Source organism: Lissotriton vulgaris, chromosome 12 (genome assembly GCF_964263255.1).
Source record: "Lissotriton vulgaris chromosome 12, aLisVul1.2, whole genome shotgun sequence".
NCBI lineage: Eukaryota > Metazoa > Chordata > Amphibia > Caudata > Salamandridae > Lissotriton > Lissotriton vulgaris.
In genome coordinates this window covers 104,944,165-104,962,433 of record NC_141700.1, presented here as the reverse complement: position 1 = coordinate 104,962,433, position 18,269 = coordinate 104,944,165, and the positions used below count along the sequence as shown (strand labels likewise).

At 43.6% G+C, this 18,269-nt stretch overlaps 1 protein-coding gene across 1 annotated transcript in view; it reads right to left on the bottom strand.

The window, feature by feature from the left end:
• Window positions 1–18,269, bottom strand: part of TRIM46 (tripartite motif containing 46) — a 139,299-nt gene that overhangs the window by 18,414 nt on the left and 102,616 nt on the right. The window contains exons 8-9 of the mRNA XM_086946371.1: window positions 12,320–12,619; window positions 1,022–1,319 (exon numbers count right to left, since the gene is read on the bottom strand). Of these exons, the coding sequence (XP_086802497.1) occupies window positions 1,022–1,319; window positions 12,320–12,619 (598 nt within the window). The remainder of the gene's footprint in view (window positions 1–1,021; window positions 1,320–12,319; window positions 12,620–18,269) is intronic.

Sequence of the window (18,269 nt, the reverse complement as noted above, 5' to 3'; positions counted from 1 at the left end):
ATTCTTAGTGAATGAATTAATCTTTACGCCACCAGACATGAATAAGCTTTAAGTGCCCTGATGCGGGTTACCCCTTTACCCTGACCTTATTTTTACTAGCCCTCTGGGTGTCTATGCTCTGAAACACTGTTCAGATGCTGACCGCTTCCAGTGTGAGGGCCATTCCCACTCCTTAAACACATACCTAAGGCACTAAATGGATTAACACCACTTAAAGGAATTACTCAATTGATACACTCATTCACTTCTAGGCTTGTGTATTGTTCATTAGGAATGTTGGGAACTCCATTGAAGACAGTGGAGTAGTTCTGGGCGTATAATGGCTGGTATAAGCCCGGAGTACCGACATTCCAATGTTTGTCTCTGTTTCTCTTTTTTAATTTAGAACATTCGACCCTTAGTGGGTGGAATGGTCCACCCTGGAGCCTGCGGCTCAGGCCTATAACTCTTGTTCAGGGCCTTTAACAACCGGTATAGCCCTCAGCAGTGGGCTACATGATTTGTTTAATTGCACAGAATTGATTCCACTGGGCCTTGCTGTTTTAGGGTGGAAGTGAATGGCAGTGGACGGTCTTGGTACTCACAATAGAAATGGTTGGCCTGCAGCTTCTTTGATATGTATACAGAAAACACAGTGTCATAGCAAGAATGCCACAGGCCCTCATACAGGCAGAAAATGGGCCACCATGTGCACATTTAGGTACTGGAATTCAGCAACAACAGAGATATAGAGGTAACTTCTTAGTCCTGGGCTGTTGTCACAGCACTTGCTGCACAATGGATAGCTGGGCCCCTGGGTAGAGACCTCTACCAGAGCTTCTGTCTGGTAAGTGGCAATGGTTACAAATGTACCACAGAAGCTATTGTGAAAATTGGGTGCCCTGTTCCCTCTTTCATCTGACCTTCAGTGGGGCTAACATGTCACCCTTCAACTGTAGGAAGTAGGCCTGAATAAAACAAATACTGTTTCTTTCAAAGGTATTCTGAGTTTAACATAGAAGGTTGTGATAAGCTCCCTTACCTTGGGCTGACCACATCCTGCGGCGTCTGGAACCACTCCTGCAGCTTACTCTCCAGCCCAACACCAACCTTCACCAGGTACGAGCTGGGGTCCACCGAGCAGGCCCAGTAATGCTTGCCCTGGGTGATGGCCACATCTCCAATAACCAGGTCGATGGACAGGTGGCAAGTGGTCATGATCCTCTCGGCAGCAAAGAGCATGGGGATGCCGGGCACGCTACGGACGGCTCGCTGGTCCTTGCTGATGGCCAGGCGGTCCCGGTTAAAGCCCCATCTGTTGTCGAGGAAGAAGTTGAGTACTAAGGTGGGGGAAAACAGAAGATAGGAAAAGACTTTCAGATTTAGCAGAAATGAAGAGAAGGTGGACTGCATATAACTGAGGGGCATATTCTGATCTGGACAAAAACCCTGGCCAAGATGAGTTAAGCAATGTAAGAAACCATCTAATTCTAAGGAGTCAATAATATTAGAGAAGCAAGAACACAAAGAAATACCATGAAAAAAGAGAAAGATGATTGCATTGAAATAAGATGGCGAGAGTAGGTGTTTACCTAAACCAGATGAAAGTGCATGTATGTCTAGATAACTGTAAAGCATGTGATTCTATTTTAAGGGTTGTAGAGAGCATCTTTCATTCTGAATAGTTTTAATCTACTCTTCCATTGAGACAAGCTTTTTTCCCCCAACTTCCTCTTCATCCAGAAAATGAGGACTGTATCAGCTGAGGGTTACTGCTTCCTGCAGGTGTGAAGATAAGGATAAAGAAAAGTACAGCACCACACACTGAGCCCATTTAATTTTGTTTTCATCTCATTATGTACTCCAAGTGTTTCATTTGTGCCTGTGGTTGGAAGTGATTGGTGCTGGCATCATTATTGGCAACCAGGGCATATTTTTCAGCATCGGATTTTGACCTTGAACAAGTGTGCGAAAGGTAAAAAAGGTGGAAAAAAGGTGGTGGTGGAAAATATTGACACTGGGAGAAAACAGGGATGAGAAGGAACCTGCAAGAGTGAAAGGCAGGGAGTGTAGGAAGGGAGAGGCATGTGGTGGAATCAAGAGGTGGCAGCCTTAGTAGTTCGTCACCCTGGTATTTCGGGCCTGATTATGAGTTTGGCGATGAGTGCCGGGTCCGCCCTGCTGCCACTCCGCCAACCCCCGGTCAGGCCACCCGCCAAATTACGAGTGTTTCTCGTGTGTGGCTGTTTTTTTTTTACATTCCCACAGCGGTGCCTCAGAAAATGGGCATCACAATGGGAACACCAAAAACAGTTCCTGCATGGACTGGACTGTAAAGTCCATGCCGGGCAGGAACTGGTGTGCATGCACACAGGTGGGCACATGTTGTGCCCCCGTGTGCATCCACATGGCGTGAGGCACCTTTGTTTCCTTTCCACAACGGTTTTCATGGCGGTGGAAGCGTCATGAAAACGGCGACGGAGAGAAAACGTGTGATATGCTGGGAGGGACCGCGGCGGCCCTGCCAAGCATATCAGTGCCTCTATACTGCTGCACCACTGCCAGTGAACGGCGATTCCTTGGCGGTTGCGGAAGGGCAATGGCGGTCTACCCACCCTAATTGTAATAGGGCAGTTGGGAGACCGCTGCCCCCCACCCCCCCTCACCCCTCGCGAGTCTGGCGACAGCTCCTAAGAAAACACTTTTTCACGATACCTTTTTTTTTTTTTTTTACAAATTAAGCACAGCATGGACCACAAATTTGCCATCCTAAAAAACACTTATGGCGAGATAACATTGCTTTATGACCAGACAGAAATTTCAGCCGTTATTAGAGTAAAGAGAGTAATTGCTGCTTTAAACCAAGTGTAGGAGCTTTGGTATTCTCCTACTGTACTGTCACTATGGCACCACTGCCCAGAGGTTGCCCACTGGCCAGTCTACTTTTATTAGTCATGATATAAATTAATGTTTTCAAAGAGCTATCAACTACAGTTATGAACATTTGACAGAGGATCTAATAGATTTGATATTCATTTAATCACAGTCTGCTTCAACATGTTCATTTTGATGAAATATAACATGTGCTTAAACATTCAAGCATCAGTCAGTCAATATAAAAGTGACTATCTAGAGCTGGTTTGGCCTCCTCTACATGGGATGGAGAGAGGTAGTCTGTGCTGATGAGGTTCAAAGGAAGCCTCCATGCGCTGGGCATTTGGAGTTTGTCCTGTATGGGTACCACACACTGAATAAACAGATGAGGATTTCTACATCCACCCTAACATCAGGCCAGCGTTTGTGGCTCCTAGATAGGTCACAGGAGGCCCCCTCTGCTCTGCCATATCCCATGGCATATTTTTCAAGCACATTGGGGGTTAGGACACAGAGACGGGCGAGCTGAAACCCAATAACAGGGCCCCATAGTTATTTCAGATTACAGAGATGTTGGCGGCCTCAAGTATATTTCAGATAGTTGTTTGTGATATTCATTTGCTGTAAAAATGGTTGTAAGAGTAGGGTTCTCCGTGAGTACTTTATTCCACATTAAAAAAGCAAGCATTGGCAACATCCATAGTTCTAGCCAATACATGATCTATTGACTTTGTCGATATTTTTTTGGCACGTTGTACAACAGTGAGCCTGCTGTGCATTTACATTGTATAGTATGGCCTGTGATTGTATAATTACAGTGGTAAGGTATGGCCTGTCATGGTTTGATGTGGTATGGTATGGCTTGTTATAGTATAGTATGGCCTGTCATTGATTAGCATTCTGTGGTATGACCTGGCATTGTATAGTATGGTATGGTGTGTCACTGTATTGTATGGTATGGTATGGCCTATCATGTTATGGTATGGTAAGGCATGGTATGGTAAGCCTGTCTTTATATTATTTGGTATGTTACAGTATGGAACGTTATAGTATAGTATGGTGTGGAGTGCTATGGTATGGTTTGGTATGGTACGGCATGGTATGGTATGCTAGGGCATGATATGGGATGTCATTGTATGGTTGGTACGGCTTGTCATTGTATAACATGATATGGTATGCTATTGTGTGGTATGGTATGGTATGGCCTGTCATTGTACAGCATAAAATGGTATGACATGGCCTGTCATTGTATGGTATGGTACAATATGGTGTGGCATTTCTGGTTATGGTATGGTGTGGGCAGTCATTCTATAATATAGTATGGTATGGCCTGTCCCTGTATGGTATGGTATGGCATGCCCTGCCAATTTTCAGTATGGTATGGTACATAATGATGTAGTATGGTGTACCACAGCAGGGTACAGTATGGCCAGTCATAGTATGGTATGGGATGGCTTGTCATTGTAAGGTATGGCATGGTAGGCATGGTATGAGATTGCCAGTCATTGTATGGTAAGGTATGATAGGGCTTGTTATAGTATAGTACGGCCTGTCATTGATTAGCATGGTGTTGTATGACCTGTCATTGTATAGTATGATATGGTATGCCTGTCATTTTATAACATGGCATGGCTTGTCACTGTATTGTATGGTATGGTCTCGTATGCTAAGTTATGGTATGTTATAGCCTGACATTGTGTGGTATGGTATGGTATGGCCTGTCATTGTTTGTTATGGTATAGCGTTGTATGGTATGGTTGGTACAGTATGCTGCATTACAGTATGGTTTGATATGGTTGGGCCGTTCATTTCATTGTATGGTATGGCATGGTGTGGTATAGTATGGTATGGTATTGCATGGAATGGTATGGCTTGTCATTGTATAGTATGATATGATATGCGATGGTGTGGTATGGTATGGCCTGTCATTGTATAGTATGGTATGGTGGCTTTGGTATGGTACGATTCAGTACAGTATTGTATGGTGCAGTACAGAACATTAAGGTATGGTACAGCCTGTCATTGTATTGTATGAAATGGCCTGTCATTGTATGGTATCATTGTTTGTCATTGTATGGTAGGGTATGATATGCTATGGAATGGTATGGTATTGTATGGCCTGTGATTGTATGGTACAGTATGGTATGATGGATTGTTATTGTATAGTATGGTATGGTATGTTGTTGCATGGTCTGTATGTATGGTATGGTATGGTATGGCATGTCATTGTATGGTATGGTGTGGTATGGTATGGTATGGTACAATACGTTATGGTATGGCATGGCCTGTCTATGCTATAGTATGGCGTTGTCTGTCATTGTATGGTATGGTATGGTATGGTACAAAATGTTATGGTTTGGTATGGTACTGTCTTTGCCGTAGTGAAGCGTATTTGAAGTAGGAGAGAGAGCAGGACTGCTATAGACAGCCTGAAAGCAGATGCTGCATTGTGAGTGCTTCCTCATAGGTGTAGTATTATGGAGAGCTTCCTCCAATGTAAAAAAAAATAGAACAGCTGTTAAAGAGCAAGCAGAGGAAGGACACACAATGGGGACAAAAGCAATACTTTGGCCTTGTGGCACGGGAGGATAAAACACAGCCTGCGTTACCCACCCATGCAAAAGCATGGATATAAAACAGTGATGATGAAGTCAACCAATGGTAAGCAATGGGTGGGATCTAGGATCTCTGAAAGCTAACAAAATGTCTCACAAGCTACAGCGCATAAAAATCAAACCTGTTGATGGGCCAGGAGCAGAGGCACCTCACAACAGTATCCATCTGAGTAAACAAGGTTGGGTCTTGTGTTCTAAAGGCCCATGCTAGATCACCATAGACTTGGTAAATTCCAGGGTCAGTGGACAGGCTCAGCGTTAATCGTTAATGCCTTGGTCGTCTGAAAATGATGGGCATGTAGTAAAATGACGTGGAGTATGGATGGTAGCTCCCCAGATATCTTTCTCTACAGCACCCTCTTCAGCTGTGGGCCCACAGGTAAATATATCAGCTGGGGATAGGCTGCATGGAGAGATTATATTACATTAACATAAAGTGCCATAAATGGTCAAGTTGCAAGGGAAAGGCAGCACCCAAATGGAAAAATAAAATGTTGTCTTGGGCTACAATACTCCTTACCCTGAAGCAAGGTGCATAGCTATCTGTGAAAGCCCATGTTCTGGAGAAAATGTGGACGTTGATTAACGAACATACCTGCGGATGCAGAATTGAAGTCATGGACAATTTCACGGCCAATTACGTCACACGGTTTACATCTTTTCCAACACTTAACCCATCAACAGGTTACTGTGATGGAGGAATAGTCTGAGAAAAATGTAGTAATAAAAGGACACTTATGTTTGCATGTACAAGATACCAGAACTAGGAGGAAACCTGGGCGTCCTTTCTGAAATGGATGAACCTGCAATGTACTACCGTGTACAGCCGGGTATGGTATCCTGTCTATGCAAATACATGTCTCCTTTTATTTCTAGAGTATCCAAATTAAAGCAAGTCTAGTGGCTTGCTTTATATTGCGTATTGCTTTAAGTACTCTTTTAGGCATGTGAACCAATTATAAACAACTAGATATTTATTGTAGATAATTTACTGTACACAATTTCTATTTTTATTATGCTGTGCAGACTGCTTACTTTTCCTGTGATATTTGATGACACATTTTTTAAAAGGAACATATCATACTCAATTTCACAGTCCCCATTTTGATATGAAATTACAATTTTTTTAGATAAAAAACAACGCATACAATTTTAATTTTAGTATCGAGCCCACGTATGTTTGCCCTTTTTGTCATTCCAACATGGCATCTGGGCAATATGACGTATTCCTCTTTGCTCATGGACATACTTTTTCACTTCCGGAGCACTGGTGGTATATCCAGGTATACTATGTACAATGTTTACATACATTTTGAAAAGGCACTGAACTTACATGCCAACACACCATTATTGTGGATCTTGGATAGCATAGGACGGTTTTTGTGCATTTTTAGGTTTCGCCTATTATCATTCGCTTGCGAATGTAATAGGCGAAAATTCAAGGGCTTGATCGACTCGTGAAACCACTGCGGTTTCTTCACAGTGCATGTGAGTCACGTGACCACAAAAGCGGGTCACGTGACCACACAAGCACGCGCATCTCCTCTCCCTATTCTCCCGCCCCCATCCGGCTTCCCTCCGCGCATCTGCCTGCCACACTTCTCCCCTCGCTCACATTCCCGCCCCCCCACCAGGCTCTCCCGCCCCCATCCGGCTTCCCTTGTGTTTGTTAGCTGTTTTCTGTTTCACGTTGTGTAGAAGATTTAATAATAATAGTTCAGTTGCCTCTTGGTGGATGCTGCCCAAAATAGGCGTTAGCGTAATCTCATTTCACAATATTTAGCAGCAATTCTGTCATTGCATTGGCATTCGTATAGCGAGCATTCTGTTATTGGTAAGGCCTTGATTCTCCGTGTATGTGTGTGTTGGTGTAAAGAGTGACGTCACGTCCGTGTGCTCTATTTCTGTGAGTTGGTATGCTACGCATGAGCTCGGAGCTTGTTTCTCCGGCGCTATCGGCGTGCTTTCTCTGTAGCGCCTCATCTCGTGTTTGTCGTCATGTCGGCGAGAAAAGTCCGCGGGCACGTTTGCTGCAGCCAGTCGGACGGACCCCCAAGCCTGCTTCAGTTTGATAGAGGAGGTCATATGATGAATTATCGAGCTCAGCTGTACTCGCTCGTCGGACAATCACTGGCTGGGAGGGAGGCTGACAAGGCGGCGCGAGGCTTGAATTAAGTGTGACCCTTCCTATAGTGGCCGAGTGCATTTGGCAGCCGTGGTGTTGGCATAATTACCCGGATTAGGCTCCGACGTTGGATAATAAAGTGCTTGTCATGTAAGTGTGATACGCTTGGGGTCTCAAGGGGCCGCGGCGGACCGCTGCCAGCTGCGGTACGAGCATGTGTCCCTCCACCCCGCCAGTGGCAGGTGTCACCCACGCGGCAGATGGGGGTCTGTGGGCTTGGTCACAAGCTGTAAGCAAGGCTTAGAAGATTGTAACAGAGATAAACCAGAGCAAGTGAAATCTAAACCGTGGGCACTATTACGATAGTGCAGCGTTTTAATCTGTACTTAAATTTTTTTGGAAGGAATCTTTTTCCTTATTGCTGAAGATTTTTCTTATCACGCAAAAAAATTATTTGTTAGTAATTTGGGAAAGTTTCTGAACCCCATCGTTCAACCAAAGTAGCTGAGCATGAGTCGTTTCAAAAGATACATCCGCTTTGAGTATCCGCGTATTGTTGGATTTTGTAGTAAAAATAAAGCTAGTGAAAACGATAATTGAACTGCAAGTTGGCAAAGAACAGGACCAACTCAAACGTTTACATTCATTTTCACTTACCAGTATTATTATATATGCTTGACTTGGAAATTGCACTTATTTTTTTAGACACTTTTACTCAAGGCACAAGACGTGTTACATATAGAATCGTAACTGGCTGGTAACGTTTTTATTACAGTTTATCGCCAGTTAGACTTGGGAAATGTATTTTAAACAGATAATGTTGTTCCGGGTTTCCTCAGAACGGTTCATGCGACTTGTTTCTGAACTGTGTAAACTCCCCAAGAGGCAGTGGACCTATGTGGGTGAGGGGTGGAGACATTGAACAGTGAGAAATGTACATTGTACTGCATACAGACACACTAGGTATATTTAAAAAACAACACACATTTATAAATGTAGTCGGTTTTGCCTTGTCCAACCTTCTACTCGAAACCCTGGCAATGCCAAGACGTTTGGTGTGGGTTTTAGAGAAGTTAACTCTGCAGGTATTCTAACATACAAGTTACATACTTTCACTTGCACTTGTTCTTCTCTGAGCCTGTCTGAACTTTGATGTATTTACAGTGATTTACGTTTGTGCCTTACCACCATTATGCTATTGTTGCCTGCAATAGGCAAGGGATTACCAGGATTGTGCCACAGTGACCAGGTTGCCGGGATTACCACCTGTTCTTGGGTAATGCCACCTTTGTGCTACGTAATCTGTGCTCTGAAGGGGGTGAGCACTTATTTTTATGGAGGTTACACTACATATTACATTTTTTTTAAATGCCTCTCACTCTCAATTTTTCGTTCCTCTTTTTGGGTAGGCCAAAAGAGACATATCAGTTGACATTTTTCAAATGTGTGGATATTATTTTTAAGAGAACTATTCCACACTGTTGGGTTAATCATTCTAATACAATGAAGAGAGTAAAAAACAAGCACTGGCGTTGCCAATAGGTTTCGCATTTGGAAAGTTGGAGCTATTGGTTTTGTAAATGACATTTTATATTTATATATTGTTATTGACAATGCCAATAACGATATATAAATATAAAATGTCATTTACCTAACCAATAGCTCCAACTTTCCAAATGCGAAACCTATTGGCAACGCCAGTGCTTGTTGCTTATTCTCGTCTTTCAATGTTTTGTTTACATTGTTTCATCTTACTCTGTGCTCTTTGTATGGAAAGAATCATTTCTTTTCCAGGGACTTTGGCCTCTTTTAAGGTTTCCTTAGTTCATTTCAACTGGCCTTATCTATTCCTTTCAGATAACAAATTTTAATATAAGGTGTTCTAATTATTGTTAATGTCATCTTGACTTGTTTGCCTTTGTCTATCTGGCCTTTCTGTAAAGTTGGTCTAATCATTAAAGAAGGTGCACATGTTTTATGTATCTGTCAGTGTTTCTGATTGATGTACTTAGCTTTCAACGTTTACAGGCTTTTGTTCATTCCAATCAATATATGATAATGACGATCTTCACATATTCGTTTTTTGTACTAGTTGTTTACATTCTGTTAATGACATGACAGTAGATTTCCCTATGTTCATGTTTCCTTTGTTGTATGATGCGTTAAGATGTGAAAAAGATGTTGCTTGCTTGTCACACATTCTTTGACTTAACAATAATAGATTCTTGGGCATGCTAAAAAAATGATAGTAATCTTCCACATGTGTTCTGGCCACATACTTAACTCATAGTAGTAAGGTTCTATTATTAGGCACCAATTGATGACTCTTTGTAGTCTGCGTTTATAGACTACCAAGATATAGATGCCATTATAAAACAGTGCTTGTGCACTCTCATGCATTTTGGGATCTGGAATGGATTGTAAACTCTAACATTACACATTGGTCCCAATTATTTGTTGGCTACCTTCCATTTTTAATTATTTTACATATTTGCCATTACAAAATAGGTTTTTGTGTTTTGCGCATGTCAATATTTTAGCAGATTCTATCTGCCCAATGTGTTCCCCATATTCGGAACTTGAAGATCAATCTTCTTCATTACTTTAAGTTCTTATAGTAATGATATGAACATTAGTACACTATTTTCTTCTGGCTGTCTACATATTATCTTCTGTCTTCATTTTATCAAATCGACACAAAGACCTTAGTCTATCACACAAAAACGAATTTTCGAACTCAAAACAACATTAAGTTGAAGTTTATTTCATTTATATAATAGGTAAACTCTATCTAACTAATACCAGCATATTGCTCAGCTTTAATTATTATATTAAATTAGGGTATGGGTAATTAGTATCATATTTTTTCACAGGTGTAAAAAAAGATCTAGAGCTATCATGTACACATCAAAGTACATTTAAATTAGGTAGATTTTTATATGTACTACTTTCTACTCATGTAATATTTCGGTTTCTCATGTTGCTCATGTTACTGAAGTGGACAAACAAAAAGATTTAGAACACAATAAGACTCATTGTTTTTATTTATATAAAATATCATTCCAGGATGTCTTTGATCTGAGGGACTCACAATGGAAGAGTATTATGTGAACAATACATAAATTATGACTATTCAATGAAATACTGACTGTGTTAAATGTGCAAAAGACTAGGAAATATGAATTATATATGTTCAAGAATGTAATAACTTGGCATAGACGTCGTTGGTTATACTACCATAAGATGGGGCGTATGGCAGTCCCTCTTGGATTGTATATATGTTTTAATATAATTACATATGTTTTAATTAGTGTAAAATAAATGTTTGTGTTCTCTTGTTTTACAGCTTTGAAGGAGTTCTGTGATGTGGGAACAAAACACATTGGCTGTTTCTTTTTAATGTGTAACACATAGAATAAAATACATTGTTAAGAGGACTGTGTGCGTAAGAAGGTAAATGAACAATTTTCAAACTGACAAAAAAAATTAAGACTACATATAATATGGGCTATTTTTTAAACAACTGGATAAGAATAACTGTTCTGGTTTTAAATGAAATTGATTGTTTAATGTCCCCTATATTAGAAAATATATGTCAGTGAAAGTGTGCCTACTTTTAATTTATTCAAATAGTTTTAATAACAATATGTTCTCATATCGATGCCTAGTATACATTTGTGTGATAAAAGCCAAAACATGGTAGTGGAAGTGTGTTTGCTTTGTGTTTATTTAAATATTTCTAATAACAATATGCCCTCATATCTAGCTATCAAAATGAAAGCTTTGGGTTTGTACCTCAGTGTGCTTAACTTGGCAATGTTTCGGCTCTCATCTTTGTAAGGGGGGTCTTCTGTCTGCTATTCTGGATCTAATCTGGATGCCATATTCATGATGGTTAATAAGGGCCTGATTACGACTTTGGTGGTGTGGGAGCCGGCCGCCACGCCACCACCCCGCTCCCACACCGCCAAAGCCAACCGCCTGCCAGATTACAAGTTGTAATCCTGTTGGGCAGTCCTGCGGCGGCGGTCCCACAGCGGTGTCTTTCAAAGGCTCATGGGAGAGCCTTAGAAAGGCAGTGCTGTGGGTCTGCCACAGCGTGTTCCAGCTCGGCATGGACTGTGCAGTCCATGCTGTGCTGGAACTGGGGGTGCATGCAGACAGGGGGGCACACCACATCATGTGCCCTCCTGCATGCATCCCTTGGCCCTGAGGTAACAGTGGGCCCTGTAGGGAATTCTTAGTTTCCTCACTGCCACAGTTTTCATGGCGGGCTCACTGCCACGAAAATTATGGCAGTGATGAAATTCCAAATTTGCTTGCCGGGGCCTCAGCGGCCCCGCCCAGCAAATTGCAAGCCTCAGATCACTGAACCACTGCCAGGGATCGTGGATCCCTGGAAGTTGCGGTGCGACGGTAGCCAGACTGCCTCCGCGGCGCCACCCCGGGTTTGGTGGTCCATGGATCGCCAAACTCGGAATCAGGCCTCGGAATCAGTCTTTTTGCAGCCTTCAAGTGGAGGCTTTTACTTGGGGAAAAAAGGATATGCTCTAATGTTTCTAACACACAAGGTATACTTTGTGAATATATTATGGCTTCTTATGAGACACTAATAGGAATGAATATGCACCTGAAACAAATTTGATTGTGTAAATGACACCAATGCAGATGACTGTGCACATACAAATTATACACAACTGAATGACTGTCGCTTTTGGACACCTACCTGGTGCAGGTGGAGTGTGTAGGTAGATGTCCTCGCTGTACTCTCCAAAGCCAGCCTTGTTGAACCCTTTAACTCTCAGCACATAGACGCTGTCCGTGTCCAGATACTCGACGAGCGCGCTAACACCCTTCACGTCTTCACGCCGCTGCCACAGCTTTAGGGCTTTGGCCTTCATGTCAGTCTTGCGGTACTCCACCGTGTAGTGCCAGGCGGGTGGGGAGTCCTGTGGCAGGCGCCAGCACAAGAAGATCTGGTCGTAGGCATAGGTGCGCTGGGTGTCGATGACCGGTGCCTCGGGAACTGCGGAAGAATAGGGGAGGGAAACACTCAGGACACAACTTGGGACTGAACACCAGGTTGAAAGGCAAGCTCGATGCAGGGAGGAAAAAGAAGGTAGACCCCCAAAGGATTGGAGAATCAAGCAGGAACCTGGCATGGTGCCAGAACAAAGACACAGGAGAACAATCAGACCCCCCAAATGTACACCCCACTATGGGAAAGAACATAGGCATAAAACCTAAGGCATCCAGGCTACAACTGTGGGTTCCAGGTAGGGACAAGGTTAAGACAGGGAGAGAATCCAGAGACACTAATGAAAGGTAAAGATATGAGTAATGCAAGAAAGAGAGTGGTTACAGGATGGAGAAGTCAGAAAGGAACTTTAGACATGAACAGATAATATCAGGGGCTCAGAGAAAATAGAATTAGGAAGTTACTGTAGGAAAACATGAATGTAGATGTCTGGAAACAATGTTAGGTTTTTATTCCATTCCACAAGATTTTGGGATGCACTCTGGGACATTCATGTGGGAATTAAGGGCCTGTAACAAAATTGGTGATGGAAGAAATTAGAAGTATTGCTTCAAGAAAGTAAGAAAGAACTTAAAAGGAGGGGGCGGAAAGGTGTAATTTGGAATTAAAAACATGGTGCGATAATGCAGGCATGAAGGCAAAGAAGGGGGCGATATACGGAAATTTAGGAATTGCAGGCAGTCAAAGAATCATTATTGCACAGGGGAGAAAAAACAACCTTGGGGAAGATTCGAGCAGTGTGAGAGAGAGAGAGGGAGAGAGAGAGAGAGAGAGAGAGAGAGAGAGAGAGAGAGAGAGGGAGAGTGAGAGAGACAAAGGGAAGGATCTCCTGCTAGGAGGTAGGGAGAGTGACTTGCCTCTGTAATGCTACATCTCGGGCACTTCAGCAGCAACAGCTGCCTCCTATAAACAAGCAGAGGTAGACCAAAGCTGTAATGTGTGAATATTGGTCCCCAATGTATCAGTGTTTGGTGGGGTGCTACTTGGCTGCTATCTGGATAGGGATCCAATGTAGTTTTTCAAGAATGAGAGTCTATACATTGTTATGTTATGTTATAGAATTTATAGAGAGCATGGTTGCCTCAGCAACGGGCGTCCCAGCGCTTCAACTATTATTGGATCACCCTGTGCTTTAAGGCAACGGTTCCTAAGCTTTTGACTTCTGGGGACCACCAATAGAAAACTAATGGACATCAGGGACCCCCACCCAAGCAATTTCTACAATTGATCCTCAGAACAATAAACAAGCCTTCAGAAACAAGTATGCTTTAAATACATAAAATATGACATATTTTGTTTATTGTGCAAGCAAAAGAAGTAAAATAATTGACATATATAATTTAATGGAAAGGTTTGTTGCGTTTCGAATTTGGATTTATTTCTAAAATACAAAACAATATGATAGGCTCTAACATATTGCTTTGCCCTTTTTTGTCAACACTGCTGTTCGCTGTACTTGAGTTACTCCTACAAATCAAGCTAAGGCTGCAAACTTCATTTTTAGCTTCCAATTTTAAATTCTTTCACATTTATAGAGCATTTTAAAAATTGCAATTTTATATCTATCTTTCTTATGCAGATATACTTTATTGATATTATCAATTTTTTTTAATCAGGTACGGATCCCCAGCGATCCAGGGACCTCGGGTTAAGAACCGGTGGGTGAAGAATTTCAAGGGCTTACATGTTTTTAAGTTGAAGTAAGGTAGTATTGGTTTCCTATGTTGGGTTTAAAGCCCCCCTCCCCCCACCTTTTAGACAAAACCATCAGTACTTCAGAAGGCCAGGTTGCCCTGTCTTCAGATGCCTGCTAATTACATTTATTTGATATAATTTGAAAACATTTATGATTGGGAAATTTTTTGCAGCACCTTTCTGTCTCCATCTGCCTGGCTGGGAGGAATGGAATCTATCAGGGGTTTCAGTAAATGATGGTTGGCCTAATTTTGTAACCTTGCTGCAGAAGGCCCCTTGCTGGGTGTTAGCCTTCTGTCTTGGAGGGCTTTCTTTGATGACAAGCATCAGGCTCTAAATCACATTGGGTCATCTGGCTAACCCCACCAGAGGGGTGGTAGGATAGGTAACTAACTACATGTTGGCAAAGAGGAAGGGTCCTCTTTGTAGATTTAATTCAAGGGCCATTGATGACGTGCCAAACAGGGCTCAAGTGCATACAATTTTAATCTTACATAGTGTTCAAAGGAATGGTCAATTTCCTAAATCTAGACATGGTGACTAGTGTTGGGCAATTACTCTTTCTCAAACATATGTGACAAATATAGACGTTGTTCTATTGCTCTCTCAAAGTAGGAGGTAATAAATTGCAACCTTTCCAACTCCAGCTCACAAATCGACACAGTATGCTGCCTCTCAATCTACTTGAAAGTTAAGGTTGCTTTTGTTCAGGTGGCTTTACAACCATGGTTTCAGAACTCCATTTTAAGACCAGCATTATGAAAACATCGAATCCCTGAAGGGCCAGTGTCCTTTCTGTCTGAGTGGCTAGCTTTGTTGCGGCTTGGAAATTTCAAGGTGGGCATCAGAATGAATTCAAAAGCTCTCCTCTCCAGTGAGTAGAGGAGGAGGAGCTACGACAGCAAGCAAGATGGCAGCGTAGTCTCCCGGCTCCGCTGACCTCCGTCTTACGCTACAAGATCCTGTCACTTATCCTGATTTCCTGCCCCGGATCCGTGTGTGTGAACTAATCCGCACTCCGATGGTGTGATCCCTGGGTTTTTCTGACATTGTGGAGCTGAGTAACGTCGAGTACCGATTTGTGGCCTAACCCAGTCTGGAAGCCGGGGTCTCGAGTGCTGGCTTAGCCGGGTCTGAGTTGAACAACAGCGGACTGTTGAGGGCGGCAGGGTCCGGTCTCTGGAACTTTCGACATTTTTGGATTGCTTTGCTATCATCTGCAGCCTGGTGTTGTGTTGGAGGTGAGGAGACGAGTGACGCACGGTGCTGTGTCGCAGGGGTCCCTGACCCGGAGGCCCGGCACTTGCATCGCCGGCGCACCTTGGGTTGTAGTCTCGTCGCGCACTAATGCATGTTGATGGTTGGTCCCTCACGGCTCAGTCCTGCTCCTGCTGATCTTACCCCAGAGAAGGCGCCTCTCCGTGGGGATCATTATGCCTGAGGAAATATGGAACCGGGCAGAGCAGGCCCAAAGGGGCCCGTCATTGCGGGAGGTGCTGGCAGCCCTAGAGGCACTTCAGGCGACTGTGGCAGCTCAGACCTGCGGCCTGTTGTCGGCGGCAGATGGCCTTAAAGGACTGAGACCGGATCCTGACTCGATGCCCGAGACCCGGCAGCCAACTTGCCCTTTGATCGACACCCCAGTGGCGCAATTAGACCCGGTGCTGGAATCTGTGCCTGCCCCTACAGAAGTGGATCTACTTGAATGGGCTGTGATCGGTGACTTAACAAATTTTTTGGAATCCCCGGTTTTGCATCTGTCGGAACATTCAACTGCTGTCCCTATCCTGGAACCTTTTAATTGGTACTGTGAACTGTTTTGGATTGTGTCGAACCCCCTCCCCAGTCGGTATATCAAGATGGCGGATGTGATAAGGCCTGGCTTCGGAGACGGGGAGGGACATCGTCGGTACCAGCTGCTTACTTTGGGATCTACTGTTCTTTTTCCATCTACTGAACTATGTTCCGACCACTTCTGTGTATCTTTTGACATTTTAATGATGGGGCTTTATTCGAGTGGAGAAGTGTGGCTCAGGGGTTAGAGGCGGCAGACCTGGAGCTTGAGTTCGGCCCTGGACCAGGGTTCAATTCCCCGCCTCGGCGGGTCTTGGGCTCAAAAATTCCACGGACTCGATAATTCTCGCTCCGGTGCCTTCTCGACTCACGGGTTCACACTCTGCGACTCTGGGCAATAGCTTGCCTAATCTCCACAACGGCCCCTCGCGGTGGGATGCCTGGCTTTCACCTTGTGGATAACCTGCCAGGGTTATCTCACAGGGGAATACCAGGACGGGTTCCCTATGCAAGCGCGGAGATGCCCCAGGGTAAGTCGTGCGCTATATAAGTTTCATTCATTTCATTTCATTTCATTCGTCTGAGAGACTCGGCGAATTCGATCGACGGGGCCAAGGCTGAGACTGTTGTTTGGGTTGTTCATTGTGGTCTTATCGGTAACGGGACTGCTTCATTAGCTTAACGAAGTCCGGGGCAGGGTTGGTGGTTCCCCCCGGGATGTTTTCTCAGTTTGGACTATTCAGATGTGACAGTTTCGGGGGGACCCCTTTGTTAGGGCGGGGGGGAGAGACCGGGAGCATGTAAAAGATTGCCCTCCTCCATTTCCCCTCTTTGGGTGGGGTTTAATTTCTTTCTGTCTTTCTCTGGGTCTTTCTATATTTCGGGTCTCAGTTCTTGGGCGACAGGCACGCTGCTGGGGGTAGGCTGTAGTCATCTGCATGGGTGCAGGGTGGGGGGTTGGGGGATGGGTGTTTTGTTTTTCGTTTTATTTCTATGGCCTTTTTTCTTCTTATCTTTCTTTGCCCTTTTCTTTTCTTCCTTTCCGGGTCAGTGTAATGGGTTCATTTTTATGGCCATCTCTGCTGTTTCATATGTGCCTCAATTCTCGCGATGTTTCAGTGCTACTGGGCGGACATTCAGCTGGCGCGAACTGTATTTGTACGCTCGCTTATCATTAATAGTATGTTTTAACGCCGCTGACTTACACGAAGATGATTTAACTGTGGACATATGCTATTTCGCCCCCCACCCTTTTTTCGCAACTTGAGATATTGTATGGCACCTGAACCTTCTATCTTATATTATAAAATGGAACCTTTTTATCTTGTTACCAACTTGATATGATTTACAACCATGACGTATATTGGACGTGGCGAATCTGCTCCCCGGGATGCTGAGTCTGGGTTTTGATTGTTTTATTGTGTTGCAACTGCTTAGCGTCCGGCCCAGGGGGTTGTAGGCCCGTGTTTGTACTTGGTTGAAATGTCAAATAAAGGATTTCCAAAAAAAAAAAAAATAATAATAATAAAAAAAGCTCTCCTCTCCAACTTTCCAAGTTTTGTTACGAGTCAAGGAAATACTCTTCTGTTCCATGACACCAGAATGGGCCATACTTTTAAGAACCGCTGCTGCGGTCACAGGAGTTCTGTTGTCTATCGGTTGGAACTCAGCATCACTTTCCAAGCAATTCAGATCAGCAGGCAAATCACATCAACAGCAATTCTCGTTGGGAGGTGTATGGAGCCCACACACCATGCAGGGGGGATCTACAACAACCACATTAATCTAGTACCCATTACAGAACACGTCCCTGTCAGGAATGTCAACCTGCTCTAGCTAATGTAGGGATCATAGGGAATGTCAATCCTATTATTTGCTTGGAGGTGACCACAGGAATGCTCCATTGCTCTGTTTCACGCAGGGGATCACACAATTCCCCCATTATTCGATAGTAAAATGGACCTGGCAAATGCTGGTCATTGCTCCACCGTACAGAGGATTTCCGAAGAATGATTTATTTGTCTATCGCACACTGGTGTCAAAGGCATAGTACATTGATGCAATTTTTAATAGGGGTCAGTGAAAGGGTCTGTTGCTCTATTGAAGGATAGCATCACAGTTATTGCCAACTGCAGGGTCCCTAAAAGAT